The 17247-nt window shown below is 39.0% G+C and overlaps 1 protein-coding gene and 1 long non-coding RNA gene across 3 annotated transcripts in view; one reads left to right on the top strand and one right to left on the bottom strand.

Annotated features, from left to right (window-relative positions):
- The first annotated feature begins 1136 nt into the window (after window positions 1-1136).
- On the top strand, window positions 1137-3245 carry LOC310838934. Its single transcript, XR_014561230.1, has 2 exons — window positions 1137-2839; window positions 2877-3245. It is a non-coding gene; the product is annotated as an uncharacterized lncRNA (long non-coding RNA).
- The window catches only part of SLC6A1 (solute carrier family 6 member 1), a 77514-nt gene continuing 63152 nt past the window's right edge, over window positions 2886-17247 (bottom strand). For both annotated transcript variants that reach the window (XM_083726813.1, XM_083726814.1), the window contains exons 7-15: window positions 16955-17089; window positions 16507-16610; window positions 15279-15403; window positions 14502-14614; window positions 11045-11176; window positions 9766-9868; window positions 7960-8060; window positions 5375-5542; window positions 2886-3701 (exon numbers count right to left, since the gene is read on the bottom strand). In XM_083726813.1, the coding sequence (XP_083582939.1) occupies window positions 3597-3701; window positions 5375-5542; window positions 7960-8060; window positions 9766-9868; window positions 11045-11176; window positions 14502-14614; window positions 15279-15403; window positions 16507-16610; window positions 16955-17089 (1086 nt within the window). In that variant the 3' untranslated portion in view covers window positions 2886-3596. The remainder of the gene's footprint in view (window positions 3702-5374; window positions 5543-7959; window positions 8061-9765; window positions 9869-11044; window positions 11177-14501; window positions 14615-15278; window positions 15404-16506; window positions 16611-16954; window positions 17090-17247) is intronic.

The following is a 17247-nucleotide window of genomic DNA, read 5'->3' as shown; positions in this document are numbered from 1 at the left end:
TGCAGAGATCCAACATTCAGCACCCTTTTGCATGCAGGGGACGTGATTTAGCAACAGGATCTTTGCGCAGAAGGAAATCACATTCAAAAAAGAGAAAATTTCAAAATAAATGAACCTAACTTTGCCCCTCTCAGGAAGAAAAAACTCTTAAAATGTCAAGCCAAGGTTAGATTCTGCTCAACACCGTCATTGAGATAAGGCTTGCTGGCAGAAATCATTATTCCTCCTTTAGTGGAATATCAACGTTCCATTTCACAATAATTTATGTAGGTTTTGAACTGATTAATACATATTATAAAATATATTATAAGCATGTTTGAGATATATTTATAGTTGGCTGCAAGCACAATGTGAAAAAATTAACAAGCAGTTTTCAGATTACACTGAATTATATTTGCATCTGTAATGTAAAATCAGTGCTTCAAAGCATTAATGATTAATAGTTCTGAACTAGTGACAAATGATGTATCTATATAAAGTGGGAAAAATAAGTGTGTGTGTGTGTGTGTGTGTGTGTGTGTGTATCTATGTATCTTCTGTGCTGATTAGAGTATGCATACTTGGCTGCATTTGTAAATTCATGCATGCAGACAGAGATGCATTGATTGGCACTGAATCCAGAACTGAAGACTTGGGACTCTGTTTTTTCTCTCTTGAGAAAGAGCAGCAGCTTAGAGATAACTCATTAATTTAAGGTTGCAAGCCTCTGAAAGCAAAGATTTGGCTCAAATATGCTAATTCCCAATATTTTTTTTTAATATGTATCTTAATGTCTAGAATATAGCCCAGTCCCATTCTAATTCCCATAAACCACTTCCTTACTTCTTTCCTCCTGGCTGCCAATGATTCGTGTTGCTGGTGTCCCAAGTATTTACTAAGAAGGCAGTGCATGAGGCCAATTAGGGGCAGTGTGACCAAGGAGGTGACAATGCTGCTGATCATGGAGGGATAAGAATAGCGGTATAAGGATTGTGAATGGCAGGGGTGGAGGTTTTAGCCTTAGGTTTTAGATGCAATGGAGAAACTGTGATTTGACAAACCTCTAAAGGAAACTTGATAAGAGAAAGGATAAGGGGTAGGGGATGTGCAACTGGTCATATATTTCCAAGTCCAAAAAACCATGGATTGTAGGAATGGGAATACGAAGGCTAAACTGAGTGACAGAGATCTCTCAAATACTGAAAATTGTTTCGTAAGAGTCATTCAAAATCTTCTGCTTAAAGAATTAAATTAAAGCCACTTCATAGAATGTATAATATAACTTTTATTCTTTTTTCTAAGCTCTTGGAAAGTTACATAACAACCGTGCTTTAGTTAGGACACCATTTATAGACATTTAAAATGCATCTTTATAAATATTTTACATTTGGTCCATAGAACATTGCAGTTTTCTAAATTATACTGTACTCTCTCTTTTTAAAACAGGCTCTATATATATTTTAGAATATGTATATATTACATATATATTTTTATATAGAGATAAATTTGCTTGGTGTTTAGAGAATAATTAATTATTGCAAAAAGCATATATGATCATATATTCTTTCTTTTTTAAGGGCAAATACTACAAAAAGATACAGCTATTCACAGCTTACACACAGTAGTTCTACGACACTATTTTTGTGCTATATATGATACGTTTGTACAGGATTCTGCTAAAGAGCAAATCTGTCAAACATCTGTCATAATTGTTTTACAATCAAACATTGAATACTGCATTTTTCTTAGAACAACATGGGACTTGGTTACATAAACAATAAAGAGAAAGTCTGAATTTTGTATCTTAAGTCTAATGAAATTCACAGTTATAATGTATATGAAGCAAGTGAAGTATGACATGTTTTCTTTTCTTTCCCCCCCTAAACCCTGAAAATCTACAAGACATTTGGATTTATTTGTGAGTTCATCTATAGATATTCAGCATGTATCATAGATATCTGAATATTTTACAGTTGATCTACTGTATGAAACAGTTTAGAACCTACTAAACAATACTCTTTTTATGAGTTTTTTTATTTATTAAGTTGAAATATATGTATATATATATTTTCTACAATAATGTGCTTGACATTCTGAGAATAATACCTTATTGCAAGAACATATGTTTGTCACCTTCAGACAAAAACAACAAAAAAACCAACATTCACAGTTAACATGTTGTTCACATAGTAGTTCTACATAAAGTGTGTGCTATCTAACATTGTACGTTGCACAAGGTTTCGCTGAAAAGCATGTTTCATTGCACAGTTCTGTCACAGTCATTTAGAATCAAACATCACATACCACTTTTCTTACGATTCTCACTTTCTGTCTCATAGCTGCCAAACAAGAGTTGCCTTTATGGACTCTTGAGTCTCGCCATTTTCCACACAGGAAGAAATCCATTAGCTTTAGGTGCCTGTGTGGAAAATGCAAGCGAGAGCCTAGAATGGAGCTGTTTATGGCAAGACCGTTCCCTCACTTCTCCATCTTTCCCATGAAAAATACATACCTAAATAAAACCATAAAAATAAAATTCTTTCTTCAAAGTGCTTTATAATATGCTTGCTAGTCAAAAACCTCTATTGTTGATAAGACCTTCAACAGACCGACTAGAGCAGTGCTAATTTTAAAGCCCTAAATTATATTCTGCGGGGAGCATCTCGATGTAGAAGCTATTTGTTTGGTTCTCTATTTGTGGGAAAGTGCTATTACCTGCCAATGACACAACTTAAAAGTGAAGCACAACCTGGATTAAATGAAAGATAACGTGTACAGCTTTAAATATGGCAGCCTTTGGGAGGGACTCTTCACAGTTTGAAGTATGTAGTCATATTATCACTTGTGCGGCTGGCTTTTTGTTTTTTGTTTAAAAAACCACCCCAGTACTTTGAAAGATGCTGACATGGAAAATATTCTAAAAGATATATTGCTATAAAATAATACATTAAATGTTGGCATCTCAATAGGTTGGGTTAGGGAGTGGTGCAATTTAGTCTGTACTGTATATTCCAAAATAGCTTGTTAATGGCATTTGTATATGAATGATTCAATATACTGTAGAATATCAGAAGATTTCCATGAAAATTAGAAAAACCAACTCCAGAATAAAGTTGGTCAACATTTTTAAGGGCAGTATTTTCACTGGTAAATTTTCTTGGTAAAAAATACTTTGCTGGTGAATACAAAACAGCTTTCTGTTTTAACTGTTCTCAGAAATAACAGTCTTGGGATTCAAACAGTATGAAATATATTAATAAAAATCAGCTGCACAAAACTTCAAATTGTTGTGTTAAAAGGTAGATTAAAAATGGCCTACATGTCTTTATAAATTCCCAAAGATATCCAGCTCTTACTGAAAGAGAATAAAAATGTTAACAGTCTATGGATTGCCAGGAAACACAAAACATTGTCAACAACTAAGCCCACAAAATGGTTTGATCTTATCCACATTGCTTCCCTTATAGTGGTGATGGTCTTTTGTGCCACTAGAGGTAGGTAATTTTATTCTCAGACATAAATTTGTGGTCATATTCAACCATGTTTCATTTGTGTATGGTTTTTCTTTTTTCTTTTGCCCCCCTACAGGAAGCTTTGTATCATTTTAATGACCCAGACTATATATATGCTTCTTTGTTTGCAGAGTTGCTCTGCTGGGCTTGTTCAGGTCCGTTTTCAGGATGAGTAATATCTTCACTTGGTTGAATCATTACCTGGATTCGCTACAGTAGAGAGAGAGAGAGAGAGAGAGAGAGAGAGAGAGAGAGAGAGAAACATTTCATTGTTCTTAATCTGAATGGCTTCCCTTACATTAAATTTATATTCCAGTTCTGTAGTTGTCATTCATGAAAGGTGCAATAGGAAGGAAGGAAGGAAGGAAGGAAGGAGGGAAGGAGGCCACAGTTCCTGAATGACTTTCCAATGTATGGTATTGTAATGGTTCTAGGGGTTGCTCGTGCGTAAGCAAGTGCCTATCTCCCCGGCTGGGTGCAAACACCTGGCTGGGTTGCCAAAGTGAACCTTTTCTGTCCAGACAGCCACCCACCCGTGGCTGACTGAATTGCTGGCAGAATCCGTGATTGGGCATTTCTTAAACTTCTTCCAGAAAAGAAGTTCTTTGACGCCTAGTCTCCGCCTACCCTCTCTGCGCGGAAGCCTTCTGTGCAGGGAGGGCGTGGGCAACGGAGGACCCCTACTCTCCCCGCTGGTCCCAGGCAAGGAGTCATGAGACCGCCTCGCCACTTCCCCCAGCTGCCCCCCTTCTCCCCTGGTGCTACACTGATTCTCTTCCCCAGAAGATGGGCTGCTCCTCCTCATCCCTGGAAGCTCTCTGGAATCCCTCTGGCTTTCGCTCTCCCCCTCCAGTACTGATGGCAGTTCCCTGACAGGTATCAATAATTTTGGGGACAATAACACAATTTTTAGATCAGTAAATAGTAAACTAGCAGTGAATCCTGCCTAATCAAAATGTTCATCCTCTTATCAGTCCATGCACTGTGTAACAACTGAGATTTGCAGACAGCCTACTTTATTACTTCATTCTGGCCCATTGCCCAAGCACTGCCCTCTTGGGCCAATGATTGGCCAATTTGAATTCCAGTGCATGGTGAGCTATCCCACCCTCCTTTGCGGCCAGCCGGGGAAATTCCCCAACAGGCCGGGCTATGATGGAGAGGCCCTTTTCTCCATGGAGCCGAGATCCTTCCACAATGGGCCACCACCACCACCCAGAGACTGAGTAAGTGGCCGTTCTCAGTTGATGCACTGTGTAACAGCTGAGATTCTCTACAAAGATTTGAGCTGAGATGTTGGTGAAGCCTGCTGGGCTGGGGTATTCGCTGACATTAGTTCTAAGCAGCATAACCAGTGACCAGAGATTGTGGAAGTTGGGAGGAAACAGGACAAAGGGAAATGAAATTGGGGCAGAGGAAACTGAGAAGCCCACTCATACAGCTAGAACTCATCTTTACAGTCACAAAGTGGGAAAATCATTTAGCCATGTTTTTACTTGGAAAGGAGAAAGGAAGGTGAGAACCTGAGTAATCCTGTCACATTTTTTAATGGCAACTTAATGGTATGGAGAGGCCTTCCTATGCTGCAATATTCTGGAAGCTTAGCTGCCAATCTTTATTTCATTTAAATGTTTTATAGTCCACCCTTCAGCTAGGAAGTTCTCTAGGGGCTCGCTATCATATTGATATATAGTAGATATAGAGATATGTGCCATTGCTACTGATTTACATTTGGACAAATCATAAAAAAGACTGACCCAGGGATAATTTACTGTAGCAAAGAGGTATACTTTGATATTGTAAACAAGAACGCAACAGCAGATTGTGCTTGCTGAAACTGGCATCTTGCCAAGTGTAGGCACAGTTCTAAAGACATAATTTACCTGTTTCAAGGAGCCTTTTAATGTAAGGAACATGTATGCCATGTAGCCTGGAATCAGCACCATGGATGATAGAGCCATAAACCAGCCAACACCTTGGCCCCATGCCGGGAATACGTAATCGCCCAAAGTGAGAGGAGTCATTTGCACGGCACTGAAGATAAACACACCCTGGGGAAGTAAAAGCATTAAAAAAAGTCAGCTATGGTTTGTTGTAGTTGCTGCTGCTGCTTTTGCAGGTAGTTATTTGCTTGGATAGGAAAATTTAAGTGCAAAGTTATTTTCCTTTTTAAAATTCCAGACATCTTCCATTTTACCTATGTAATTTCTGATGGTACTGTTATGAGTTTGGGGTGAGGGTGGGGAAGTAGATTGTATACAAAGACCCCTCCAAGCCCTGGACCCAGCAAGTGTTAAAATATAAGCCATTGAGGTGATAGCCTGGCCAATGAGCCATTAAGGGATACAAAGGAAAGGGGCAAATGGGTCAGACCCCTCACCCAGCTTGCGGCTAGTTTGAAAGATAAAAGGCCACAGTAGAGAGTTGAGTTATGTAAGCCGGAAGCTGGGAGAAAAAGAAGCGAGCTGGAGATACAGTCAGAACATGTTTGATGTCTATTTGAGCCCAAGGCTGTGGCTACGGGAGAAACAAGACCCTTTTGGGGTGTTAATGCTATGAACCCCTCCATTGCAGACTCAAGTTGTACATCTGTGTAAATAAACCATATCTCATAAAGACACCACAGTCTCCGCTGTGCCTCATTTCCAAAAGTGCTTGGGAACCTTGGAATCTCACAATGCTCAGAGACAGGGATGACGTGCACCTGGAGAGGGCCACTATGGGTATTACTATGTAACCCTATGGGTATTAGGTATTTTCAGATATTTAGTTAGTTCCCCCTCATCAGATGTAAGATTTATAGGAATTATACTGAATTTGTCCCTCATAGACAAAGGAGTAATTTCTGCATTCTCAGGAGATTCTCTGGAATGCACAACTTTTGAACAAAACAATGCAGTCCAAAGATTCAGTATCCATCCTGCCCACCAGGAGCCACAACATGTTGGTGACAGTTCAAAGGGTTGTGGAGGAAATTGGAGCAGGGGGTAGGGAGGAGACAGGCTTGCTTAAGCTCCTAGAGGTTTACAGAATCTTAAAGGTGGGGTTCTTAGCAGTGGTGATTAAGGTGAGGGAGGTGTCCACCACAAAGCCTTTCCCCCCCCCCCACTGTGTATGGAGTTTTCAGGCAGAAGGAAAGAACAACCTTCCTTTCCCCTTTCTCTAAAAGACATTCCCCCATCTGCTGAATGCATAGCCGTTTAGTGTTATATAGCAACAGAGAAAGGCTTCAGAAGAATGAGCGAAGATGGTGCCCTTTTTCCTTTCTTTCCTCCAAAGTCCTTCCACCCTGCGAGCTAATTTGTATTTGTATTTTTTATTTTATTATTATTCCTTGCTTAATTCTGTGGCAATGTGAGTGTTATGTGCTAATGCAATAGTTCCAAAATGCTGGTTAAGGACTGGACGTTTATGGAAGCCAGCCCAGAGCTCATTGGTATCCTAGTATTGTGAGATGGGGATGTGAACATTTCTCATTAATTTATTCCTATACCACTATGATTCCTCAAAGGCCCCCAACTTGTTGCGTCTGTTTCCAAGAGCCCTGCAAGATTTGGCTCGTAAACTCTAACTGCATGTTAAATTATCTGACCTGTCTTGTAATTGAATTGGCAAATAGCCCTAAACAGTGTGACATGCATTTTGATATACAAAAGGATATTTTGAACCATATATATTTATAAATTTTGAAATCATACAGTTTCATAGATTTTTAATTTTCTCTTGTTGCTTCTCCTTTCAAACATTTTATTTTTCATGTACAGAATAAAACAATATATACTGAGGTTTGAGCCTGCTTTACGTGGTTTTCTTTTTGCTTCTCAGTATCATAAAATGATATGTGCATTCACCACTATGACCATTGCTCTAGCCCTTTGCTAGAAATAGCCCAAAGCTATTTTTGCTAGTGGAATCAGCTAAAAAAGACAAAAGTAGAAAGTTTTTGAAAAGAAGAAAATAGAAGATGGCAGCTTTTATATTAGATTATCATCACCTGTGCACTAAAAATAAACACTGGATTCTCTAAAACAATGTGTCCTGGGGTGAGTCGGCAGTTGTTATGGTCCTTCCATTAACTATTGGAAGATTAGAATTTCATTAAGTATACTTTAATTAAAATTATTTTAGTTGCTATTTCTCCAGAAGGCATGGAAGTAGACCAAAGTATTTAAAGAATAGAAAAAACACAGCTTACATTTTTTAAACACAGCTTACATCTTTTAAAAAGTTTTGTGAATATTATGCTTGAATTGTAAGTTCTATAAATTATTGTACGTTGTTATATCAAAATAAAGCACAAATGTGTGTGTGCATGATCAAACGGCCAAGTGTAGTTGCAGCATTTTAGAGTCTTACTGTACATCCTTATCACTGTGCATTATTGATTATTTGTGCTCATTTGAACTTTAAAAAAAAATGTAGACTTGCATTAATTGCATTTAACATCTTTAACATTTTTGTTTCTTACTGCCACAATGATTGGAGTAAAGAAAGACCAGCAGAGCTTCCACCAGATGCAGGGCCTATAGCCAACCATCTCCTGGATATTGTCGTAAAATCTGTTTACACCTAAATAAACAAACAAACAAATTGTTAGTTGGTTGAAACCAATAATGAATGGCTAGGAGAGAGAAAAGGTTTGAAATATATCAGAAGAAGAAGAAGAGGAGTTTGGATTTGATATCCCGCCTTTCACTCCCTTTAAGGAGTCTCAAAGTGGCTAACATTCTCCTTTCCCTTCCTCCCCCACAACAGACACTCTGTGAGGTGAGTGGGGCTGAGAGACTTCAAAGAAGTGTGACTGGCCCAAGGTCACCCAGCAGCTGCATGTGGAGGAGCGGAGACGCGAACCAGATTCCACAGATTACGAGACTACTGCTCTTAACCACTACACCACACTGGCTCTCTTGCCAGATAACCTACCAAAGTCTTGCCAGAGTCTTGCCAGATAACCTACCAAACCCATTAACAATCCAGTGTTGGTGGTTCTACAGAACTGGTGGCTCCAAAAAGGCCTTGAAGCCAGGGACTAGCCTAGCTGCAGGGAAATAATCAGACCCAAGTGGGGGAGGTTTTAGCACTGGAAAAATGGAGCCCACAGCCTACGGGGAAGGGAGGAAATGAACAGCAATCCAAACAACAGTCAATACATCATTAGTTCTGGTTACAAGGGGTACATGTGTCATGAGAAAGCTCTTTCCCTCATGATTCAACATTATGGGTTGAGTGCAGGGAAAATGTAACTTCCCAGGAACAGGACCATTAGCAGTAGGAACTGTTAACAGATTTGCATTCCTTGTGCAGAAACAATGCACAGAGGAAGGAAAATGCCAATCCCCTAAGGGAAAAGCCTAGATTCTAGCATGTGAATATAATCGATACTCTACAGTAAGATGCTTCAACAAAGAAGAGAATAAATCAGAGAAGTCAACAGAAGAGTCATTAAAATGTAAGAGATTTATTAAGGTTTTATAGGGTTGGTGTGAAAAAGCTCATTTGAAAGAATTAAGTTAGCGAGCTGCAATACGTGTGTATAGGAACTCTGGATCTGAGGGGCATCCCACAGAATCTTGACTAATTTATTGCCTCTTTGTAGCATAATATTATTATTATTTGGGTTGCAATTTGTGTGCACAGCTAAGCTGCATCAATAGGATGTAAGTGTTTCATGTACAGGACTGCAACCATGGTTCTAGTTCATCCTAAATATATAGGTATTATGCTGTTATTCATTTATAATCTGGAAAATGTATTTTTCTTTGATAGTTTGATTGCATCTTCAAATTCTGTTAACTTCCTGGATAGAAACTTATCCCCCCCCCCATAGGTGAAACCGTTCTGATCCTCAAAAAAATGGTAAAATGAGAATCTAAGCTTCACTAAACGTTTTGTGCATATGACTTCACTTTCTTGGTCTTTTTCCAATCCTTATACCCTTTCTAGGCATGGACTGCATTATGTAATGGAAATATTTTCTAAAGCCTTCCCCTTCATTTTTGGAGGGGGAAAAGTGCGTCCTATGGGCCGAAAAATACGGTACATACAGTGAGATGGCACATCTCCCTCACTTAAACAGTTCTGATGGCCTCAAATTACCTCTAGGTATGGCATTATTTTGTTAAGATAAATGTGGCAATTATAGAAAACAATTTCAGTTTTAAGTACACATAGCATTTTAAATGATTACTTCATTTCATCTGGGGACTGCTTTACAAAAAAAATACATTCTTTTGGCTTATTTTAATAAATTTCAAAATACTATAGCATCACATACCATAGCACCAGGATATGGAGATACACTCAAAGAACACAAGAAACAAGAGACTCATTCCACTTGCAGAATAATAGTCGAAAAGCTTGAACACATATAGTCCACCCTGCAATATATAAAATGTGTTAAGTTCATCACACTTCTGAGATTTCCTTTCCTGTTTTGTTTAACCTTTATATTACCTTTACTTTCCTATTTCCATTCTGTTTTTATTACTTGGAGAGATTCTCTAGGTTTATAAGTATTCATTGATCACTTACCCTGGATAACTGTGACCTTTGGACCATACAACTGCAAATAATCAGTGAATTGCCCAACTACGTATCAGTATCAATAAATTTGGTGTGTAATATTTTTATTTTGTAAACTGCCCTGTGATCCGCAGATGAAGGGTGGTATAGGGATAATTCCATATTTATTGATAAGAGTAAATAGTTGAGCTAGGGGTTCTGTCACATGGAAGATGAAGCAAGTTTTTGTTCTCCAGCTCCAGAGGGTAGGACCTGAACCAATGGAGACAAGTTACAAGAAAAGAGATTCCAACTCAGCATCAGGAAGAATATTCTGATGGTAAGAGCTGTTCAACAGTGGAATGAACTCCCTTGTAAGGTGGTGGGCTCTCCTTCCTTGGAGGTTTTTAAGCAGAGGTTGGGTGACCAACTCTCAGGGATGCTTTAATTGAGATTCCTGAATTGCAGGGGGTTGGGTTAGTTGCAGTTCTACAATTTTGTAATTCAAAGCAGACACACAATTGGATAGGGAAGGAATAATAAATACGTCGATGTCTTGCTCTTATACAAAGAAAGATTCCTTAAATATACCATTTGTGTATTGGTTTTAAATGTTGCCATGGCTTTTGGCATTACTTACATTCCATACTATATAAAATATTGTTCCTGAATGCAGCAATGTCATTGGCTGATGATAACCAAGCCTTTATGTGTTTTTTTTTCTATCCAAGGGTTTCTAAGAGTTGCCAAAACAGATGGAATCCTCAGTGGTTGTAAATCAATTTAATAAAACAAGCTGAAAATTTTAAGAGTAGCATTAAGCCTGACAACATGCCAGTAAATATAGGTATTATGCTCATATGCATTATACTAATCTCAAATCCTTAGAGGATATTGACATTTGAAGGATTAGGAAAAGCTGAATCTCTCCTGTCTCCCCACCTTCTTAAATTAATAGGCAATCCACAGAGGATTCTTACTTCATAATTCTGTTTAGTAGAAAATGCGACCACAGCCGATTAGAGATAAGAAGCTCCCAATATAGTATTTACCTGAGTAATATTCGACAGTCCTATCAGATAGGAAACGACACACACACCAGCAATAAAAATTTCTCTCCGACTGCGTAACAGTCTTGGAAATTCATCCACTAGTGCTGTTATGAATCCTTCAACAGTACAGAACTGAAAGTGGAATGAGAGGTTACACACAAACCAAACCAGCAACATTAGATTGAGCTAAAGCAACATCCAGCTTTATCCTATCCCTTCTCCAATTTATCTTCTCCCAAACTATTCTGTTGTGATGCAGATCAATAGTCAAGATACATCTGGAACAGGGCAAACCGATATGCCCAGTTCTGATATACTTTGATCAGACTAATGTTGGCTCATTTCATGAGTTGTGGTGCAGCTTCTGCAATCATGTTAAAGCATAGGTAGGTTATTTATAGGGCAACATTTCTGAATCTATTAAAATATACTGGAAATTAAAAATAGGAAACTCATGCTTTTTAAAATCTGTGGGACAGGTTGTCTGGACTAATCATAATTAAACTAACTTGTTCCTGCTGAGACTCTAGATCTCAGTTTAGAAACATAATAGATAGTCAAACTGACTTAGATCCGTTTGTGCATTTTGATGCACATGCAGAGCTCCTGTACATGCTTAAAGTGACATATAAGTTTCTTCTTAGGGCCACAGTAAACATTTTTTTTCAATAAGCAAATATTACTTTTGCTGCCCTGCCAAAAGAACTACTAAGCACATGACATTCTCCCCTCAAGCTATGAGTGTGTACATTTCTGACAGCCACTGGGAAGTGTGTTAAGACACAATGTTTTAACATACTATAGATTGACTAAGGATAATATGAGACAAGGAGCCATTTTTGGTGGTATCTGTGTTGTGACAGTAGAGTGGAACATTTTCATATTATACTACAGATGAAGAAGTTGAAGAAGTTAAAGAAAAATAAAATAAGGAAGTCCGAAAGCTCTTACACACGGGCCTAGGGTTTTTTTTTGGTGTGGGGTGGGGAGTATTAGGCTACTTTTTATATTTCAGTAGCCTAAAACTGAACTTAGTTAAGAATATGTTTGACTCAATTAAATTAATAGCAGCTTCTTCAAAATGAATTATTAATTTTGCTGATTTTCTTTTATAAAAGAACTTTAGGCTTCATGAAAGAAATGAACAGAATAAGGACTCTTCATTATTTCCATCCCATTATGAAATAGCTATTGCTATTGCTAATGTACTGTGTATGTACTCTCACCAAAAGTTAAAGTAAGGTGCGCTATGAAAAATAAGGTTTGTTGACATGTATGTACATACATTCCACTGTGTTTGTTTACATGGGTGCCACTGTGGGTTAAACCACAGAGCCCAGGGCTTGCCGATCAGGTCAGTGGTTTGAATCCCCGTGACGGGGTGAACTCCCGTTGCTCATTCCCTGCTCCTGCCAACCTAGCAGTTCGAAAGCACAAAGTGCAAGTAGATAAATAGGTACCGTTCCAGCGGGAAGGTAAACAGCATTTCCATGCGCTGCTCTGGTTCTCCAGAAGTGGCTTAGTCATGCTGGCCACATGACCCAGAAGCTGTACGCCAGCTCCCTCGGCCAATAAAGTGAGATGAGTGCCACAACCCCAGAGTTGTCCGCGACTGGACCTAACAGTCAGGGGTACCTTTACCTTGTTTGGCGAATTGGTGAGTAAAGGGGATTTACAGTTCTATATTTTATATTCTGCCCCAGTGATGCAGGTTAGCTCTAAGGCCACCCACTGAATTTCATTGCTGAACTGTCCGTTAAATGAAATTGGGCCTCCCCCATTCAAAATGCAACAGCTCCGGCTTCATTGGTTCAATGCTAATAAAGGTCTTCATGTCAGCCTTGTGTAAACAAAATGGCACTCTAAATTATTTTAATATTTACTCTATAAAAGCGTGGAAATCTTGTTTGTTGGGAGCTGTAGCAATAGGGCACAGGGGCTCCATTTTGTGAATTGCCCAGGCAGAAGTAAAGTGGTCTGTCACTGGCACTGGCACATGGACATCCTGACAACACGCTGGCATCCCCTCCAAAAGCTTATTCCAGTGTGAACCGGAGAAGTGGAAACACTTGGTCGTGGACCTGAAGATGGTAGCCGAGCTTCCACTAGTATAGAAGCTGCCTCTGTTGATGTCAATAATAGCCTGGCTTGAGGGAACATCCATGTAATGGGCCCAGTACCTGAACTACTAATAGGGAGGAGTGAGGACTCTGTAGACCAATGGAACTGATGCTGATGATGTGGTGAGTACCTTCCCTTCTTGCATAGGACATTGGGGGAGAGAACCCAGGGCACTCAAGGGATGTAGCCAAACCAGGAATGTGTCCTCTGAGGAAACAGTAAATGGGGGACATGGGGGTCAAACCTTCACAATGTTTGGCAAGATCAATATCCTGAAAGTAGTCAGAGTGAGGAAATTTATGCTACTATAAAGGCATCATCTCATGAGAGGATAATAATTGGCTGCTTAGTTTAAGAAAATAGGCACAATTGTTTGGGGGCCTAAATTGTATTGAAAGTGAGTTGTACACACACACACACATACACACACGAACTCACAAATTCACAAAAGTTAGAATTAAACATTATAGGAAAATGTTTTACGATGCATTTTTAATGCATAGTTTAGCAGGCTTCTGCCAGTTCTCCTTTGACACATGGAGTGGAGAACCTTCAGTCCTGCTCTCAGTGACTGAGAAAAAGATCAGCAAAGGCTGCTGCTTTCATGAACCAAGGGCACTTATAGGGACCAAGAAAATGGGGAGGCTCACTTTATGGGATTCCATATTCTAAGCCACAGTGCACAGACATATTTTAAAGAAAATTTTAATTGGCTGTGGTGTCCCATCTCTGGTAAGCCTTCTCCAAAGAAACTTATTTGATGTAATGCTTTTGAAACCAGGCAAACCTTTTAAAAATTCTAGGTATATTATTTAACATTTTGCTTATTTAAATACTTGTTAAAGTTCTGCAATCTACTGTTTGATTAGGTGGGTTCTTTTGTATTGTTTTATTGTCTGTAAACTACCCTAGAATCACTGGACCAAAGGTGGCATACAAATGTAAATAGTCACCCATTACAGAAACTGTTCATTAGTGTTAATGGCCCAGTTCAGCCATAGACCTCATTCTGACATAATGAGCCTTGGATCTGTGTGCTCTCTTCCCTTTTCTCCTCTGCATCTACAACCCAGAGATCAGAAGTCTTTACTTCCTTTTTAAAATAACTTGTTCAGTATTGTGCTTGAAACTCAAGAAATGGGCTGGTCTTAATTACCGTTACTTTTTTTTTTTTAGAGAAACAAGCCAGCTTCGAACTGTGGTTCGTGAAGTTGGCAGGTATCAGTGAAGATTGATACAGAGATACAGGTAGCATTGATAGAAACATATAATGAACTGTTGGACATTTGTCTTCAGTAATAGCATTTTTAAAAACAACAATAACACTTCGTTTTACCTGACTGTCAATTCCAAGCATAAGCAACATGGAGAAGAACAGTATTGCCCACAAAGGTGAGACAGGAAGTTGTGTTACTGCTTCTGGATAGGCTAAAAATGCAAGCCCAGGACCTGGTAATGGGGTAAATGTATTTATTGTCACTTACCATTAACGCAATATCTAGCAGCTCAATTTATTAATTATAAACTAATTTAGGCATTTTACTACTAATATCTCATTTCATACTACTGTATAATAACAAAGCTGGAAAAACTGAGACAGATACGAAATGGAGCTTAGAAAGTGTATGTTTAAATATGCACACGAATGTATATCTCTATATATCTATGGATATAGAAACAACTATATTTTTGTGAAAATCAATTACAATATATTTTTCTATATACATAATAGCTTCTGCACTCTAAAAGCATTATGAAGTTATCTCGTATAAACATATGAAGCTGCTATGTATTTCCAACAAGTAACTGCTGGTAGTTACTTGTTTATGCATGTCTACATTGATTTTTGAACCCTTGGTGTGAGGTGTGTTGGCCACTAGGCTTGCAGACACTTCTCAGATTACTTTGGGGTAATGGCTACCGATCTCACAAGCGTATTAGTGCCTTGTTTATGGAAGTGAATGCCGCTCTATTTTCCTAGACAACCATTAGGACTAATGAACTTTTGGGGGGGTATTCTCTCAAGTGCAGATTCCCCAATTATAGTGTAACTTGTCTTCCCTGCTATCTTCTGAAACAATAAGACACTGCAAACTGTTAAGATGTTGCACACCTGATTTTGCAACTTCTTCAATAGGACGTTTGGTGACATGAGCCATGAATCCAACAATGGAGAAGATAACAAAACCAGCAAACATGCTTGTGCAAGAATTTATGCAGCACACTATGATGGAATCCCTGAAAAAAGAGACAGAGAGAGAAGAGGGTAGTAAAACTGTCCAAAGTCAGAAATTCAAGCAACATTCCTGTTGACAGGGCAAATTGTTTAAGGCTTATGATACTGTATTATAACTCTGTATATGTAGGATTAACTTTTTAAATACAAAAATTATTAGTGCACTCTAGCTAGTTTTCTTCATTTGACAAAGAAGCCTTTTGTTGGTCTGTCTCTTATTAAGCACTGTGTCTGTTTTGCAGGGGAAAGTACTAATTGACATTACACTGATATGAGCTAGCTGAAGAAATTTTGCTCAGGAATATTAAGACATGCAAAGGTAGTCTTACTGCCCTAGACATCCCAGTTCCCAAGAGCCTGCAAATCGGGAAGTTTGATATTCTGACATTAAAAGTGGGGCTCTGCAGCAATATGTTGCAGCACCTAACAAAAGTGCTCCTGTTCAGAGTTCGAGCAATTCTTATAGGGCTGTTCAGGACTCACAGAAAGAAGGGAAGATGTCAGGATGAGAGGGGGGGGGGGAGGAAAAGAGATACTTTAAATCTATCTTATTCACCTGAAATCTCTCCCAGCTATGCTATATAATGCTAAAAGTTGCCAGATCCATCTGAATTGCTTTATTGTTACATAGTTTAGTCATCCTCTCATATAAATGCTGAGAGTTAGAAGCAGATCAATTTAGGGTCTCAATAAGATATTTCTTCATATTCCTCTCTAACCCCAAATGAAGCATAGGTCTTGGTGGAAGCCACACTGAATGTAGGTCCTTGCTGAGGACCTTTTTTTAAAATGTAGAAACCACTACTAATACTTTTGAGTGGCTTCATTTTGCTGCCAAAACAGATAGGGACCAAAACATCCAAATGAAGTATTAGAAGGAATGATGTTGCCCACTTTGCATCTCATGAGGATCTCTCCTTGAACAATACAGCTGCTCCTCAGTATGGGAGGAATCTGGAAACACCATGTGCTCTGTGTGCAGTAGGAGAGAATCGTTCCCTTTCAGCTTCTGGGGGATTATGTTTGTGCCCTGTGAATTGTATCAAATATTCCCTATCTGCAGCATCTAGGAATCTAGGCTACTAAAGAATGGTAACTGCTTTACCTGTAAACATTGTTGTTGAAAGGGTTGTAACTTCCAAGAGCAATCAATGAGCCAAGACCCAGACCATAGGAGAAAAAGATCTGTGTGGCAGCATCCAGCCATACCTAGTCATAAAGGACAAAGACAGGTCCACATGGCTATGATTGGTAGTTTATATATGGTTACAAACAGGTGATAATAAATAATGAACGTGCAATGACAATATGAGCAATACTACTACAAATGGCCCAGAAATCAGTACAAGGGTTCCTGCTAGTGCAACATGCCTGGGGGAACAGACTCTGGTGGGACAGGAGAAACCCCAGAACACCACGTGGGGGGAGGGGGGAGAGCAGAGGGGGTTTTAATGTGGCATGCAGAAACACTTGCTCCAACAGAATGATCAGAAGAGTGCAACACTTGAACTCCTCCCCATAGGATTATTAGGTTACCAGGCCTGAATGCTTACCTCAGAGTCAGAGAGTTTCTCAAATTTAGGAGTTACATAGAATAAAATGCCTTCTCTTGCTCCAGGTAATGTTACTCCACGGAAGAACAAGATAATCAACATGACGTATGGATACGTGGCAGAGAAGTACACTACCTGAAACAAAGAATGGGGTGCGTAGCGTTAGAAGCAATGAGTTTAACACTGAGGTTTAAGAAATACAGGGGAAATAAACGTGGTGATGCTGTACACATCTGAATCTAAGACTAGGGATGGGAAGTTCAGGCCTAGGGACCAAGTGCCGTCCTTCAGAC

This window comes from Podarcis gaigeae (genome assembly GCF_964106915.1).
Source record: "Podarcis gaigeae genome assembly, chromosome: 2".
Classification (NCBI taxonomy): Eukaryota; Metazoa; Chordata; class Lepidosauria; order Squamata; family Lacertidae; genus Podarcis; species Podarcis gaigeae.
Note: the sequence above shows the minus strand (reverse complement) of the source record. Positions and strands in the feature narration are given on the sequence as shown.